The sequence below is a fragment of the Triturus cristatus genome, chromosome 9, assembly GCF_964204655.1.
Source record: "Triturus cristatus chromosome 9, aTriCri1.1, whole genome shotgun sequence".
Lineage (NCBI taxonomy): Eukaryota > Metazoa > Chordata > Amphibia > Caudata > Salamandridae > Triturus > Triturus cristatus.
This window is the reverse complement of record NC_140592.1, coordinates 1,214,520,198-1,214,536,883: the sequence shown is the minus strand read 5'-3', so window position 1 is coordinate 1,214,536,883 and position 16,686 is coordinate 1,214,520,198. Positions and strand designations below refer to the sequence as shown.

Genomic DNA, 16,686 nt, shown 5'->3' with positions numbered 1-16,686 from the left:
GAAGTGAAAGGTCACCCGGTCGGGTTGGAAGCAGATGCTTACCCGGAATGAAAGGTGTGGTTGTACCGGAAGTGAAAGGTCACCTGGTCGGGTTGGAAGCAGGCGCTTACCCAAAATGAAATGTGTGGTGGCACTGAAAGTGAAAGGTCACCTGGTCGGGTTGGAAGCAGATGCTTACCTGGAACAAAACATGAGGTTGCACTGGAAGTGAAAGGTCACCCAGTTGGGGCTGAAACCAGAGGCTTGCCCAGAGTGGAAGTAAAGAATGGTCGGCACTGAATGTAGGGCACAGTGCTTCTGGCTATTGTACAGAGGTCACAGGCTTCCAAATAAATTGAAGTAAGGCATGTTGAAGGATCGCTTGCAAGTTTAAAACTGCCTAATAAACTGCGGCCTCAATTCTGCCATAACGTGAAATTGGTGTGGTCTAAGTTTGTGGGATCCGGGTGGGGCGAACAAGTGGGGGGCTGCCTTCGCCAAGGCACGGGGAGATTAGGTGATTAGCCCAAAATCACAGACTTTGGACGCGACCCCGAGGCTCGAACCTTGGTTTCCAGCACCAAAGTCGGAGTCAAGCCGTCAGACCACATCCTCTTCCCAATTATGCATATTTTCCCCTCCAAATCAGCTTTTCCTATACGTTGGCATGTATGATTTCGACCTCCACACCTACCCTTCACAAACAATAGGTTTTGCATCAAAGCTACAACATTTTTTCTGAGAATGTTTTTTTTAAAAATGACAGTCTGATTTTATAACCTAACCGTAACATACGTACTATTTCAGTTGATCCATACATTCAAAGTACACGACCATTTCCTATTATAAAATGTATCCACATTCATATCCGTTTGTGTCCGTCTTTCAGCCTATCCTACGTGTCTTTGAGTGAATGAACTTCAAACTACAATCACACCAGGAAGCAGCTGTGTGGAAAATGCAGCACATTGGAATGATCTTATTCACGAGGCTGCGGTACCGTAGTACCCTGTGGTGGCCTTCACTAAGGCTCCCGGTCTCGCCATGTCCCCCTACCCGTTGGGATGGGGGCGAACCAGGGGGCAGCACAGACAGTAGAGGATACAACACAAGAACCTCATCTTATTTCACGAGGGTGCGCTACCGTAGTCTGTCCTCTGTGTTCTTCGTAATTACGTCACAGCTGACTTCCTGCGGAGAGGTGCGCCGTGCCACTCATCTCTCTTCGCCCCACGTTGTGAGCTTACGTGAGAGACTGTCTCTCCCCCGTCCTGCTTCAGACTCTATGGTCGTGGGAGATTTGTCTGTTCTGAGTCGGGCTGCACTGCCGTGCTCGTGGGTGCGTCACGTGACCCCGCCCCCCCTTCCGACGGCCGCCGCGCTCTGCCTGTTCTGTCTGTGTTCTTGCGGCCTAGCGACCAAGCGTTCCAGCGCGAGCCCCAGGCCGCCGATCCGCGACTAGGTGGGCCCTCGAGCCGTCAGGGACGGGTGAGTGGGGGCGAGCGGAGGCTCAGGGCCCTAGGGGGGAAGGCCGGCGGGAGGGAAAGGTAGGCCCCAGGGAGCGGGCGGGGGCTCCCGGGGCCGCCGAGAGATGGTGGGGAGGGGGCCGGCGATGCCGCCTGTGCCCCTAGCGGGGCCTGCGGGGAGGGGTAGTCGGAGGCTTAGGGCTGCTGCCATTGAAACGCTGTTCTTTTGTATCCTCTGTGCAGCGGCGGTTTGCGGCCTCGTTCTCCCGAGGCCCGGGGTTGGCGGTGAGGCCCCCTCCCTGCTGAGAGAGGGATCCCCCGTGTAGATAACGCGTGCGGCTGGAAGCATGGCGGGATTGCCGACGTTCAGGACGTTTAAAGTGATTATTTTCATTTATTTACCCTTTTTCAGAATGTAATATACTGTATTGCCTGTGAAATAGTTAACCTGTCGCCCCCAAGTGAGGGAAATGGCTGTTTGTTTGATTTGATGATGGAGCGGGAGCCCCCATTATGCTTCTTGCATTACTGATGTCCTAGCATAACTCTTTCTATCCTGAAACGTCTCCTGTTGCTCACGATCAACACTTGCTAACAGATGGCTTCCTTCAAATAGGGCGAACGAAACGCCAGATGTGTCCCGTACGAAAACTTCCACATTAATACAGTCACATACCCCAATTTTACACATCAGCACTGAAACATTCCCACATTAGTGGAAATTATCAGTAGGCTAGAAAGTCAGCTTTATATTCTCTCCCAACATCCCGACCACATCCAGTGGTGATTGCTGGATACTGCACGCTGCCACTTTAAGTGTGGATTTTAAGCTTCCCTGCGCTGGACCCTTCACCTGTTCCGTTCATCTCCTGTAATGATGACGTACCTTAATATGCCCCGAGTAGCTTGTTATGGTGAGCTGTTCCCTCTTTCAACCGTCCCATTTGTAATCATTGGCTCCCCCGCCTTCCCATGAATTTGAACTTTAGTAAACATACTTGTAAGTTTTGACAGACATTAGGACATGAAACAGACTCACTCGTGATCGCCCTCAATCCCTTTAGCCAGAGGTAGTATTAGTGGACCATTTTTATGACGATGGACCTTTACCACTTTAAAACTTTCAGTCATGATTAAGCTCCGCTACCTGTAACATCATACTCTTTACACAGCGGGTTCCTACTCCCTCTTTCTTACAAAGAAGTCTTGGAACTTGATGGGTTGAAGCATCACAGTCCATTATAATGGTTGGCCTTTCTTCCCCAGGCCTCTTCTGAAGGTCATGGTTCCTAAATATCGACTCCCATCACTGCATTCCTTATTTGGCGCTACTATTTGCCACTATGTTCGGCTTCATGGTATAATATGGGCCAGGGCCTCCCCCAGCAACAGACACAAGCTCTTTCAGTGTTGATGGTTCATAGCCTCAATTAACCTTTTCAAATGATGGATAATAGCCAGCCACATCTTCCATTAGTTAGCTAATCACTCCTACTGACTTTCATGCTCCTATTCTCTTCCTGAACTGGACCTTGGCTCACTTCTGCATTTCAGAGATCTTCATTGATACAGCGAAGCCCGGCCCTAACAGCACCTGAAATAGTTCAATCTTATACATTAGCCATGAACCTCACAGTGCTGATGAACATTTGCCCTAGTCTCTCCTGTTTATAACTGATGCAACCCCCTCTTCCATAAGGTTTTACTCCACTATGGATACTGGGCGTGTAAGACTTTGAGCGCAGAATGTTTCCAATGACCATTAATCCGTTTTTTGTTGCAATAATAGATCTTAGACACTCCCTTCCCAACTATGCATGTTCCAAGAATCACTACCAGTGGTGAACTTTAGCAATCACCTGCCTTCGAAATCAATTCCATGATGGAATTTAGGCCCGAAGAAATTACTTTATGGACTTTAGTCCATCAAACGTCTTAATAGTTCATAGCACCCAGATCAACCCCCTCCTGATTTTTCACATAACACCACGAATTTTGCCTGCAATGTTTTTTGCTGCTACTGTTGGTGGTGTTTAGCTGCAAACTTATTTTAGTGATCATGATTAATTCAACTCCTGGCTACTTCCAAAGATTGGCCTATGCACGATACCTGCCCCCAATATTTTGCTGCACTGTAGACTGTATGCCCTTCCTTCCTTCCTCTGATCCTTTGCACAAATAAGGCGCTATTGGACGTTAAACTGTTTACTTAGATGGTGAATAGCCACCTAAGACCTTTGGTTTAAAGGCTTTTAGTCCCCAGACCTCTTCCATTTGTGGACTAAATTCTTTCTCTTCCTCCCCATTCCTTATTCCTTTATATCACAAGAGGTGTTGGTCGTGTTTATATCTTGTGGGATACCTATGGTTTTTCTTCAGCTGGCAATCTACTCCCAAAATAAATATGCATGCTAATCATATTCAAGTAATGGGCCTTACTAGAAATCTCACACTGACAATGGCTCGTGTGGGTACTTATTTCACTGCCCCAAATTTCCCGAGGCGATGGGACCTCGTCCTTCTGATTCTCACCCATCTCGTAGTTAAGTAAAACCCTAACCCCTTAAATCCATGACAACAAAGATCCAATCCTGGACGTCTTTAAATTGCTGTTTATTCAGTTTTAGTTAATACACCTAAGGAGTCAACATTGCCCCAATACGTTCCCAATAAATGTGGGCTATTACTCTTAACACCATCCATCCAATTTTACCCAGGTTAAGATTGACAACTATCTTGATGTTGTTGATTCAAAAGACTTGGCCTGCACACCTATACTCCAGTCAGTACAGACAGGCAATTTGAGCCCTTTCCCTATGGTATTTACATCACATATCACCCATCCCTGCACACCGCCAGGACCGTCTGGTGATAATGCTGGTCCTGCTTGAGAAACTCTTAACACTTTGTATTTTATAACTATCAGACCCACTTTGAATTAGTACTTTGGGTTACAATTTTCAATGTGTGAATTTTCTGCTGGTAAAGATGTTTGGCTGATAAAAAGCTGTATCTTTATCCACTTCTCAATTCTGAACATTTTTCCTTCCAATGTTATTCTTGAAGTCTCTTTGGTACATTGATGCGCTAGAAATTGTACACTAAATGAAAAAGTTTGATTTCTAATTTGTATTTATTTCGTTATTTTAAGAATATACTTCCATGGTAAATTATACCCAGCTATGTGGTTTATATGCAAACAGTTTGTTAATTTTATTTGGAGAAGAATCCAAATTCCCCAGCCCACTGTAACCTGCATGGAACAGAGTCCGTTCAGAGTAGGGATGCCCACTTGTGACCTAGGTGTGGGCGGCTGGCTGGGGTGCACACATATATACAATATAGTATGTATCAGTTTTCATCAATGTGAATGTTTTTAAATTCTTATATTTGTGCTATACTAGTGTATTAAACGGTTTCGTGTTCGGTGCTTACAGATTGATGGTGTGAAAGTATTGAACAGTATTTTGGTTAAATGGTTGCTTTGTTTCTTTTGTCAGTATTTAATTTTACCATTTTTTCGCAGAGCTAGGTAAAGAACTCCAGTCGATATGTGGAAGAGTACCAATGATAAAACAATGTTTTGGAATATATTTTTGTTTACTGGCTGTGCATTACCTGAGCTAACGAGGTGCAAGGTGTTCCACATAATTCTAGGCCGAACATAGCCAATACGTGCTGATCTTGTGTTGATTAGTGAGTGCTGTCTCTGCACTTCAAGCTTCATAATTGGCTAACAACGTTTATTCATGAAGGCCTCTGTTTCAAGCAGTCCCACCTTCAATAGTTAATTTCATTCATCTGTATGTACATTTGCGTAATGTATGTTTTAATTTTAATTTTTTGTGGTCGACTATATTGAACTTTTTTGTTGTGCACATAGTAAATTCATACACACCTTCGTAAAACTCAGGTGATTGCCTAAAATGTTGTTTGATTTACAATCCACTTTAAAAGTCACATTACAGGGTTTTTTTTTTCATGGCAATGCAGTGGTCCGAGCACCACCTATCGCACCTCAGCCAGATACTGCGGCATATCATTTACTCTTCTGAAAATCTCTCTAGTTCCAAACAGACATTGAAATGCTCCTTTTCCATGCCAAATAGATGTTCAGATAGCTTACATTAAATGTGCGCGTTCCCACTTGCCAGTATGTTTCAAACTTAATATTTTTTACATTTTGGATATCTTGAGTTGTGGATCCAATTAACGTTGTTGGACCCTTGTGGTTGATAGCTGAGGTGTCATATAAAAATCACTCTTTGGGACAGTGGTGCTTGTCATTCCATAAACTGTTATGAATTATCAATATGAATTGTGAATTCATGGGATATCTCAGATAGGTAATATTTTTTTATTCTGGTCTGTATAAATATTCAAATAGGCTGCGGTAGCTCCTACCCATGGCCACTGCAATAATGCAGGAAGATAGCATTAAATTATGCGGTATGGGCGACTAGAATATGTCTAGAAAAGGCAAATTATGCGGTATAATATGGCCCTTTTTATGAAGTATTCTTGGATTTTTTTTGCCATTTTTACACATGGTAATACGGTATGGAGAAAATGTCACCTTATTAGTGTTAGCTTAAATAAATATAGAAATAAGCAAATGAAAGATGTCAAGTTGACCTTTGCGAAGGGCCTTCCACTGCGCGTGAACACACCGCTACATTTTTAGTAACTTTTGATTCGTTTGAGCTAGAAACAGTTTTTAAGTTAATTTGCAGATGATGGATTAGCACATACAGCAAATCTATAATTATGTGAATTAAGCAGCGGCCTCAGAATCGTGCAATTCCAGTTGCATTGCCCTTATCGTACACTATAAGGATATTAGTAATATAGAGGAATGAGGCTGGGTAGAGTTTTAAGGCTTTCGCTTGGTTGGGTCTGGCTCTCTGGGTGAGGTCACCTCCAAATGTTCTGTCGCCCCCCACTCCTTTTTTTGCTGAATTTGTTTTTGTAAGCTTTAGGACTGTGTACTTTACCACTGCTAACCAGTGCTAAAGTGCTTGTGCTTTCTTCCCCTATAACATGGTAAAAGGGGCATACATCTGATTTGCTTATTTAATTTATTTGGAAGCCCCTTCTATATGGTACTACACGTACCCAGGGCATGTAAATTACATTCTACTAGTGGACCTGCAGCACTCATTTTGCCACCCACTATAGTAGCACTTTAAAACACATCTCAGCCCTGCCGCTGCAGCCTGTAGTTCAGTTTCAAACTGCAATTTCAACCTGGAAAACAAACTTTTCCCAGGGCTAAAACTTCTTCCCCCTAAGGTTGGCCCTAACAGCTCCTAGGGCGGGTGCGTGGCATTTAAAAGAGGACGTTTTGCATGTCCTGGCAGGGAAAGACCCCTAAAGTTGTTTTTCACTCTGGTAAGGCCGATCTCTCCTATTGACTAACACTGGGCTACATTATTACATTTAATAAGTGCTATCTTTGGATCTAAGTCACAATTCTGAAAATGCCACATTTAGAAAGTTGCAAAAAGAAGAATTGATGGACAGAATGCAGAACAATGTCCTACATTAAGCCCAGTACAGAGATCTGGGGCATTTAGAAAGTTGGCATTTTCCTATCCCAATTTTTTGTGCATTACACCAGTGTCCTGAGTCGCATGATTGTAAATGGCTCTGCTGTTGGAGTTTGTGTATTCCTCCTGGACAGTGACACTGAAGCGACCAGATGTGGGTAGGATGGCTCTGGGTGAGTTGTGCCCTGCCCCACTTACACTTGCAAGGGATTGCCACCATTGCGCACACAAACAAGACACCAATGTTTTGTCCCCTCCCACCCCGACTGTTTGAAGTATTGAGCAGGGAATAATTTCCAGAAGTGATTGTAGGACATGCTGTCTCCCCACACACCAAGGCCGGTGGAAAGTATAAATTTTGGACCCCCAGAGATCCTCTTCACTAGAATCCCGGACCTGCCTTGAGGAGGAGGGCTGGACCTGCTCCTTGAACCTAGGGCTATCAGAGAGACTCCAAGGGCTAGTTGACTGGCCTTCTGTTTGTGCTACAAAAACATAACAATCTCCAGAAGCCTTGGACTCTGCTGCTGGCCTCTGATAGAGTGAGCCCTCGCCTCCCAAATGGTGTCCCGTAGGTACTGGATCCTTGGAAGTATGGTTGATTGTTGGTAGAGCTCCTACCAAAATTTGGGACTAAAAACAATTTCCACCCAAAACTGCATGAACAACCGACCAGGGGGTGTTTCTGGCATGACGTACTGCCAAAGATGGCTGACACATGAGCTTCGCACTGGCCCAGCAATTATCCTGCACAAACGTGGTGTCCCCGACAGGGGAGACTGAGACAAAGCACTTGAAGTGAATTCAGGCACCTGGGCCCCGCCGCCGGCGAGTGGTGGTTGAGTATAGGGGCGAGGCCGGGAGCCCTGACCTCGAGTGCTGGGACGAGGCAGGGCTGCTCGAGCCGCCCATCTGCAAGAGCGGTGTGTGCCGAGCTTGGGCTGGGAGGACCGGGCCTGCTGTGATGGGATGCTCCTGGGCCTCGCCCCGTGGCAGATGAGGTTCGACACGCCTGGTGCAGAGGCCGGGCTGACGGAGAGAAGGGCCTGGGGCGATGGCCTTGAGCATTGTGGGGAGGTGGAGATGGAGGTGCTGAGACAAGGGAGCTCCTGGAGGCTGGGCTGAGAAAAAGGCTGGTCGACCCTGGCGAGATGGTGGCGCTGCGGTCTTGCCTGCAGCAGTGTTGCTGTGAGGGCCTCTATTGCTCCAGAACTGCGAAGACCCTGAGGGACATGGAGACGGTACGTGGGGGTCAGTGGTGACTGTGGTCCCCACCTGGAGGTTGGATACGGCCCCTGCTGTTGTTGGGCCCACCAGAGTGATGCAGTAGACTGATGGCCTGTGCTCGGCGGAACATCGTGTGATCAGGGCCTTTTTCCTAAAGAGAAGAAGTGAGCGAGACCTGTGGGGCGGAGGAGCCTACACTGGTCACGGTGCAGTGGCATGGACGGCTGGCAACACTGGGGTGTACCGGACAGCGACAGCGGGGATAGCTGTGCACTGAGGTGGGGTCGGATGGTGGAACACTGAGCCACTCATTTGCAGAGGTACGACTGCACATGGCTGGGTGCCCGGTGACAACGGGGCTGTGTGGTCCGCGGCCCGGAGAGAGGGCCCAGGATCCCTGTTTTGCCATGGGGGAAGCATGCTGGAACCACCCCTGAACATGAGATGGACCAGACTGATCAGGTATGGGGTAGCGCTGAGCCCGGACCACATCCATAGCCGAGGAGTGAGATTGCCCTGTTGCATGAGACCCATTTGATGCAAGAAGAGGTGGGGCGGTTGAGGAGACGATGGAGGGGGCAGGTTTATGCCACTGGATACTCTGCAGTTGCCCGGGGGTTGTTGGTGCATCCAGGGTTCCCTTTGAAATGACCCGTACCCTGACAGACGGTATGTGCTAGTGGAAGGGCGACTGCTAGGACGGGAGATGACCATTTGCTGCTGCTACGCTCCCAATCACAACCAACTGATGTACTTGGCATCCCTCTCAGCGCACACAGAGGTGGGGCAGATGGTTGGTGGAGATTTTAATTGTGTGGCAGATGTACAACTGGACCGTTCTCAGCCCCCCGGCGGGAGCACAGACCCATATGACCGCAGTGTTGCGGTAGTGGATGGTGCCTACAGCACCTTGGGGATAGGGAGTACTCCTACTACTCGCACTTGCATCTCCTCCACACTCTGATACGTTTTGGTGCTCACAAACTATTGTCTCGCTCGCTCACGCTACCGAATACCTGGGCCGCACATATTTGGACCACAGTCCGTTGCTGCTGACTCTCCGCCCCCACAGACTTAGACCTCCGATACCTTCTGGGCCTTGGAAGATCCGCCATTCGCAGACTCGCTGCGCACTGCAGTGGACGCATGCTTTACTGAGAATGCGCACACCGCATCTACGGCCCTGGTTGAATGGGAGGCTTTTAAGTTGGTTGTGTGGGGACACTGTATAGGGCAGCCTGTTGGGATACGGAAGGCATCTTCACACTGTCCTCTGCACAGGTCCAAGTACCGTCTGATCTGAAGTTGGGCTTGAGCCAGATCTCATTGTGGATTAACAGAAACTCACTCCAGCTCAATAGGAGGGTGATTCTGTACAAACGCCCCTCTTTGTGGCCCTCAATATTGACTGGTGTCCCTCGGGACTTTACCGACTTCAATGAAAGTAAAAAATCTGGTATTTTTCCTGGATGAGTTGTTACCATGAAGCCTCAGGAGACTAAAGTGACTGCCATGTGTTTTGCTGTGCTTAAATGGCTCAAAGATGTGAATGATACCTGTTTCAGACCAAAGGACTGTGATCTCTGCTCTAGTTTTGTCTAGGCTAAATTATGGTAATGTGCTCTACTTTGGCATGACAAGTCACCCATCCGCCGGCTGCAGATGGTGCAGAATGCGGTCGCTAGGCTTTTGTATCGTCTTCCAAAAGTTGCCTCGGTCTCCTGTCCCCTTCATGAGTTGCACTGTCTCACAATTCCCAGGCGCAATACTTTCAAAGTTTGTGCTACACATTGGTTACGGCTAAAGCTGGTTAAGGATCCCGCTACATTCAGATCTGGTGATGCCCTATCGGCTCCTCTCGAACCCTTAGATCTTAGAATCGCTCTCTGTTTGATGTGCCTTGATCTCGTCTGTCTCTCAAAGGGCACTCCTTCTCCTATCTTGGTCCGAAATTATGGAGTTCCCTTCCAGAGCACCTGAAAGCCTATATGCCATTAGTTGCCTTCTTCAGGGGTTCGAAGAGCGGGCTATTTTAGGCCAATGTACCCAAAAATCCTCTCCTTTTGCCGCCTGCGCCAGGAAACCTTTATTCTTTTCAATAATACTAATTTATGATAACCTTTTGGGCACCTTTTTGTGACCTAGCCTACATTTTTCTGTTATTGCAGTTCATATCTGAAGATGAAGCATAGTTCTGCTATCAAGAGTTTAGATCCAGACAGTTGAATTAAACTCTCTATTTCCAACAAATACTAGTTTGGAGCCATGCTAGCGCTAAAATATTAAGTCAACAATGTCTTTAAACCCACTCTTTTTCTTCTGCAAATCATTTGCCAGTGCCGTGCTCTATACTGTAGCCTTTTCTGTTGTACTCTTTTCTTTACTTCTACTCGTTGCATATGGAATTAATGGTATTTTGGGATGGTTTCACTTGTACCCATGAATACAGTATTCAAATACAAAAATACTCTTGCAGACTAATACTCTTGAGTAAATCAGTTCGAATTTATGAATGATCTATGCTAAATAAGTACCTTTTTGTTTCTTAGATTGCTTGTTGTTCTAGGACGACAGAAAGAAAAATGTGCTAACTATTGTATCATGAAGTTTCAATTCTATTAAGGATACAGCAGCCATGTTAACAAATATAATGCTTAGTTTCCCATAAACCCTGGGATAAAGTAAACAGTACAACAATGTCCAATCAACAGTCAGGGACCCCTTGATAGTCCTTCATCCCTGTTGCTGCCTCCTCTTTCTTCCTGCGACAGAAATTAAGTAACCTAATCTCCAGTCCTGTTTAGACCCATCTGAATATGAAGAAAACTAGTAAACCTATGTAGGTGAAATTCCCACACCTGTGACAAGACGCAGTGTACACAGTATTCTTAATTGACATCACTACATTACGTATGCATTACATATGAACATATGCTAACAAATTGAATACCTGACTATACCCACGTATACAAAATTGTCTCATCCCCAGATGGTTGTAACCTTATGAGTTAATGGGTGGGCTAATCCTCGCCTCCTTGTTTTTAATAGAATTTAAACTTTCGTTATGATAGGAAAATTTTCATTCAAAGTCTGAACCGGAGGCGTGGATTATGCTGGTTTAAAGCTTCTCCATAACAAGCGATGCAATGCTGGGAACTGGTTTAAAGTAAAACGTCTTAAGGGTAGACTTTAACGACCAGTCAAATGCATTAGGTATGTCTTCTAGGTGAGCTCTGAGAGGGAGAACTGTTTAGAAGCCATGGCTCCTCTAAACAAATAATCGCCAAATACCTTAATATCAATGCCAGCCTCTCATAGCCCATCGAACCCATCTAGCAATAGTAGGAGAGGAGACCGCCTTATACAGCTTCCTGAGTAGTCAACAGTTGCCTTTCTCCATGTGGGCAAATATCCACTCATTGTCTCATTGCACACTGCAGCATACAACTTTGGGGAATCTGCAAAGAAAGGGTGAGAAACCACACAAGAATTATTACATTTTGTATGATGTGAGAGATGGAAAGTAGGCCATTCTGGAGTAAATAAATACTCTACCGGTAATGTCCAATGCTCTGACATCCGAAACCCTGCGACATGAAATCTGGTGCAACAGGGTGGCCAACTTGGCTGAAATCTCCTACCTTGAAAGGTATTTGTTGGTCTGCCAAGAAAAGGCTGAGGACCTTGTTGATGTCACATAGCGTTGAGTACTTAGGTTATGGGGGAAGGGATAATCTGGTGCTCAGCTGCCAGGTGATTTACCCCCACCCAACTGGTGTGTGACCCACTAATATTGCAGACTCTGGACATTGTCAGCCCCACTGGATCCAGGTGTCGTTGGGGACACCAGCCCAGTCTTCTAGTCCATGCCGATCTATATTGCTTGATGATGCTGTCAGCCCATGTCTTTGAGATGAGGGACACAGCTTGGCTCAAAATCCCTGGGACTTTCCAGCTTTCCATGTAATCCTACATGCCATAAGAGGTAGAGACCCTTCCATTGCTTGTTGATGGCAATTCTTCTTGGGGATCTCGAAAGCAGGGTGGAGGGATTAGAAAATCCCAAGAAAGTTCGAGAAGAATTGGATCCAGACTTGCTATCTCCACATCGGGGTCACTAGCACCACTTCCACCTTTTGTCTCTGTACTTGGGCCGAGAGTAGCATTATCATAGCTAATGGGAGGGGCGGGGGGAGCGTATTCCTGTCCCAGGTGCCAGTCCTGGAGGAAAACCTCTGTGGCCGTCCGGTTGCCAACTGAAGTACCTGGGGAGATGGTTATCCAGGCGAGATGCGAACAGGTGCATAGAATGGGCCCCATTTGGCTTGAAGGGCCCAGAAAAAAGACTAGTTCAACTGCTAGAGGTGGGAGTGCCAATCAATCACTTGGTTGGATTTTCCCGGGAGGTGTACAACTGTCACCTTGTTCATGATGCAGTAGTCCCAGAAGCTTCTGGCCAGGTCAGAGAGGGTCTTGGGTCGCGTACCCTCCTGATGGTTGTAGCGCACCGCTGCTACGCTGTCCATTTTGAAAGGGCGCATCATTTTGCATCGTCCTTGTTCCAGCACCTGACTATTAAAGAGCCTGCCAACAGTTCAGAGGGAATTGATGTGTAGGGACTGTAGGAAGTTGGGTTTCTGTTGCAGTAACCCTTCGTCACACCACACACTTTTTGCCAGACTACTGATGCACTATGACTTTATGTGCCCTGGGTCCCTGCCAATTGGGTTCCCAGGGCCTGTTCTTTCCCAAAACGTAACTTGTACCCCCAAATGGCACCTCTCCGGCCACATTTCAGACCCTTGTAAAAGGTACCATGGGCACTGTGGCCAGGGAAGGCATCCTAGGGCTGCAGCACTTACTGTGCCACCCTAAGAGGCCCTGTACTTTTCCACACACACTGCCATTGCAGGCTGCATGTGTTGGTGTAGAACAAAGTAAAGGGCGGTGAGGTTGCAGTTGCATGAGCCCTGTACCCCTACAGTGTCTAGACCAATTCTTAAACACAGTAAGTGCAGTAATGCCATTAAGAGTATATGGTGCTGGGAACTCCACAGCACCATAATGGCTTTACTGAAAACTAGAAAGTTTGGTATCAAACTTCTCAGCACATTAAACCCACACTGCAGCCAGTGTGGGATTTAATGAAAGATGTACTCCGAGGGCATCTTAGAGATGCCCCCTGATAAAACCACTGCCTCTGGTGGGTTCCCTGACTGATACACACCAGCCTGCCACTACATGACATGTTTCTGGACCCCTGGGGTGGGAGTCTTCGCGCCCTGAGCCCAGAAACAAAGCCTTTCCTGGGTGGAGGTGGTCACTCCTCCCCCAGGCCAGGAAGAGCCATCTGTGGCAGGGGGGGGGGGGGGGGGTTCAAAGGTCTTGCAGCCTCTCCTGCTATCAGGAGCAGGCCCCCTTCTTGTCTCCCCGACTTTTTGGCAGGATGACAGGCGGGGAAAATTAGCGCCGCCCAGAAGGTGTCCCCACCTCTGCCAACCCCACCCCTCAGGTGGGGAAGGCAAGGTGAAGCCAACTCTTCAGTGCCCACCATCTTGCAGATGGCAGGCACTCTCCAATCAGGACTACGGATTGTGCCCACTCCCGCACGTGGAGTGAGCACACAAAGGGTGTAGTAACCCTAAGGTCAGTTGCCCATTAGCTACTGATCTTGAGACCAATAAAACGCCCCCTAAAACAGTATTTAGGGGCAAGGTCTGAACCAAGAAGGCAGATTCCCCAACCAAAGAAGGACGAAAGAAGGCGCCCAGCAGAGGAGATTGCAGAGACGAACTGACTTGGCCCCAGCCCTACCGGCCCGTCTGCAGTTTCCAGTGATCCTGCGCCAAAAGTCACCTTGTCCTACATCCAGTGACCTCCAGAACCCTAGGATGACTGACGGCCTTCAACAAAGACCGGATCTCCTGTGAACAGCAGCTCTGTTGAAAAGAAACTCCAAAGACAGCCTCTGAGCCTGCTGAGGACAGAAACCTGACGTCTGGATCCACCACTGCACCTGTCCCCTACGGTCCAAGTTCGAGTGGCCCACCGGCCCTAGCGAAATCCCCCAGCGCTCTAGAACCAGTCCACCGTGGGTTGACCCCTCCAGGACTCCTCGGCGTCACCTGCAGTCTCTGCCTGGATTCTTCCAAGTTGATGACCAGCCGTTGGCTGCCATTCCTCTTCTCCACTAGGAAGAGATTGCTGATGAAACCCGCAGGGTGAGGGGATGTCTGGACAATCGCACCTTTTCTGAGTTAACACTGCTACCTCTTAGTCTTTCAACTCTCTGCCTGCGGCCGAGAAGACCAGTGGGATGGGAGATTCCCTTTGGGTTGGAGAGCCGTGGAACTTTACTTGTAAACTTTGCACGGTCTGTAGTACCCAAGAATCGGAGGTTATGGTCGACCAAGTATGAACCAATTCTTGAAGCCCCCCACCTGCTCTCCGGCGCTGAAGTAAAAGATGAACACTGGCATTGAGCAGAGACTTGGTTGCCACCACCTCTGTGTCTGGCTCTTGAACCCCGGTGTTTGGGATAACCTTTGGTGAGGGTAGACGTTTCCGAACTTCGAGGCATCCTGGTATTGCCCCCTTCTATTGTCATAGCCTCCGCCAGAGGCTGGAGGGTGTTAGCCGCTGGCTGAACGCCCCTTGCCTCGGCCAGCCCCGGTGAAAACCCTTGCCGTGAAGATGTTTGATGGACTCCTAGGCCTTGTCCAGTCTATTGAAAGTAGCCACAAATTTACCCAGTTCACGAACGAACAGGTCATTAAACAATCCACCCTGGGCAATGGGGCCAGCTTCTGAGGTGGCGAGGTCCCCCAGTTTGGGGTTTGTCTTAATGAGGAGCAAACATCACTTCTTGGTCGAGATAGCTCCGTTCTTATTCCCAAAAAAGATAATGGGACCATCCAGAGAACACCTCTGGAGAGATCGGGGTCCCCAGTTCGAATACGCTAAATACTACTGTTGCAGGAATATGAGGCATTTGGCAAAACCGAAACAGTTGGTTTAATTAAACGCTTCGGCCAGGAAACATCCACAGAACTGTGGGGCTGTCAACATACATTCATTCTAAGTGCATATATAAAGTCTTTGGAGAATCGTAAAACAATTCAGATCTTATTTTACAGAAAGGATTGCAGGCCTAGTCATGGGGTTGTAAATCGGGCCACCTGACGGTGAATGCAGGTGGGCCTCGACCATGCGTGAACACAATGAAAGCCAGTGGGTGAAGCGTTCTGATGTGCGTGCTGAGTGCGTGATCTCTGCGTATACTGTGCGTTGTGCTCTGATTAGCTGAGTGTTCCGAACTTCATGTGGCATGTACTTTTATGTTATGTGAACGTGGCACCTTTCTGGCCGTATGTGCTTTGTTGTTGGAACTAGTTACCTTTCAAACTATTAACTCCAGTCACATGGTCAGACCACCACTTGCTTGCTTTCCAACATAAAACTACACTAGGCGACTCACCTAACACCACCTTACATCCATCCACCTATCAGCCTTGGAACAAACTCAATTTGTAACACTTAGAAACACAACTAACATCCAGTACAAATCTGGAAACAATAAATTCTGTTAAACTATGAGTGGCTATAGGAAGCTTTTGACATCCTGATAGCACTCAAAACCACACAACAGAACAAAAAACAAGCATTTGCAATGCAATTGGTCATTTACGTGACTTTAAACTATTGACATTGTAAATAATACCTTTTTTATTTATGTTTTGGTCTTTAAAACATAAATAAAAGGCATTGTTATTTACAACGCCAATAGCTCAAACTCTCACAAGGGCGAGACCTATTGCATTGCAAATGCTTGTTTATTCTGGATCCAGGCACTTTAAGTAAAACGAGTGTTGGATGCCAGAAACTGGTAACATGCTTGACCGTTTGCAGCTGATGTAAGTTGCCATGGTCTCTGTTCACTTTTAGTTCAGAAATGCACATTGTAGGAAAGTGGCTCTGTATATACTGTTCCCAAATAGGTACACGGTGTACAGAGTCCACAGTCCCCAGAGGTTTGGCAGAGGCTAAAGTTAGATATAATCGTACTCTCTAAAGTGGTAGCTTGGTCGAGCAGTAAGGCAGTATCCGAGGACAGTGTAAAGCATTTGTTGCACACACTCAGTCAGCAAATGGTCTCACACACTCAAGAACTGAACTCTAGGCCAATGGTTTGTATATAAAAATATATGGTTGTTTTTGTTTTAGAACCAACAATAGGTATCACAATATAATTTCTCAGAATGAGATGCTTTAGTTAAATACTTTGCAATAGGCAATTGACTTTTGAATGCAATAGTTAGTTTGTTGCAATAGGCAACACCATTTCAAACACAATAATACTTTGAGCTCAATGGGAATTCACTTAGCAGGTAAGTGGGGTTATTGTTACTTTTTCTAGCTCCGTGTTGGATCCTGGATCCAGAACTAGTGTACCACCTGTAAGCAGT

General features: G+C 46.9%; 1 protein-coding gene across 15 annotated transcripts in view; it reads left to right on the top strand.

Moving 5' to 3' along the window:
* The first annotated feature begins 1,154 nt into the window (after window positions 1-1,154).
* Window positions 1,155-16,686, top strand: part of RBM25 (RNA binding motif protein 25) — a 341,694-nt gene continuing 326,162 nt past the window's right edge. For 4 of the 15 annotated variants that reach the window (XM_085627266.1, XM_085627265.1, XM_085627257.1 and 1 more), the window contains exons 1-2: window positions 1,175-1,467; window positions 1,689-1,825. In XM_085627266.1, coding sequence (XP_085483392.1) covers window positions 1,793-1,825 — 33 coding nt within the window. In that variant the 5' untranslated portion in view covers window positions 1,175-1,467; window positions 1,689-1,792. Of the gene's footprint in view, window positions 1,468-1,688; window positions 1,826-16,686 lie in introns of all 15 variants that reach the window. The other 11 variants (XM_085627258.1, XM_085627256.1, XM_085627263.1 and 8 more) reach the window with 8 other exon arrangements.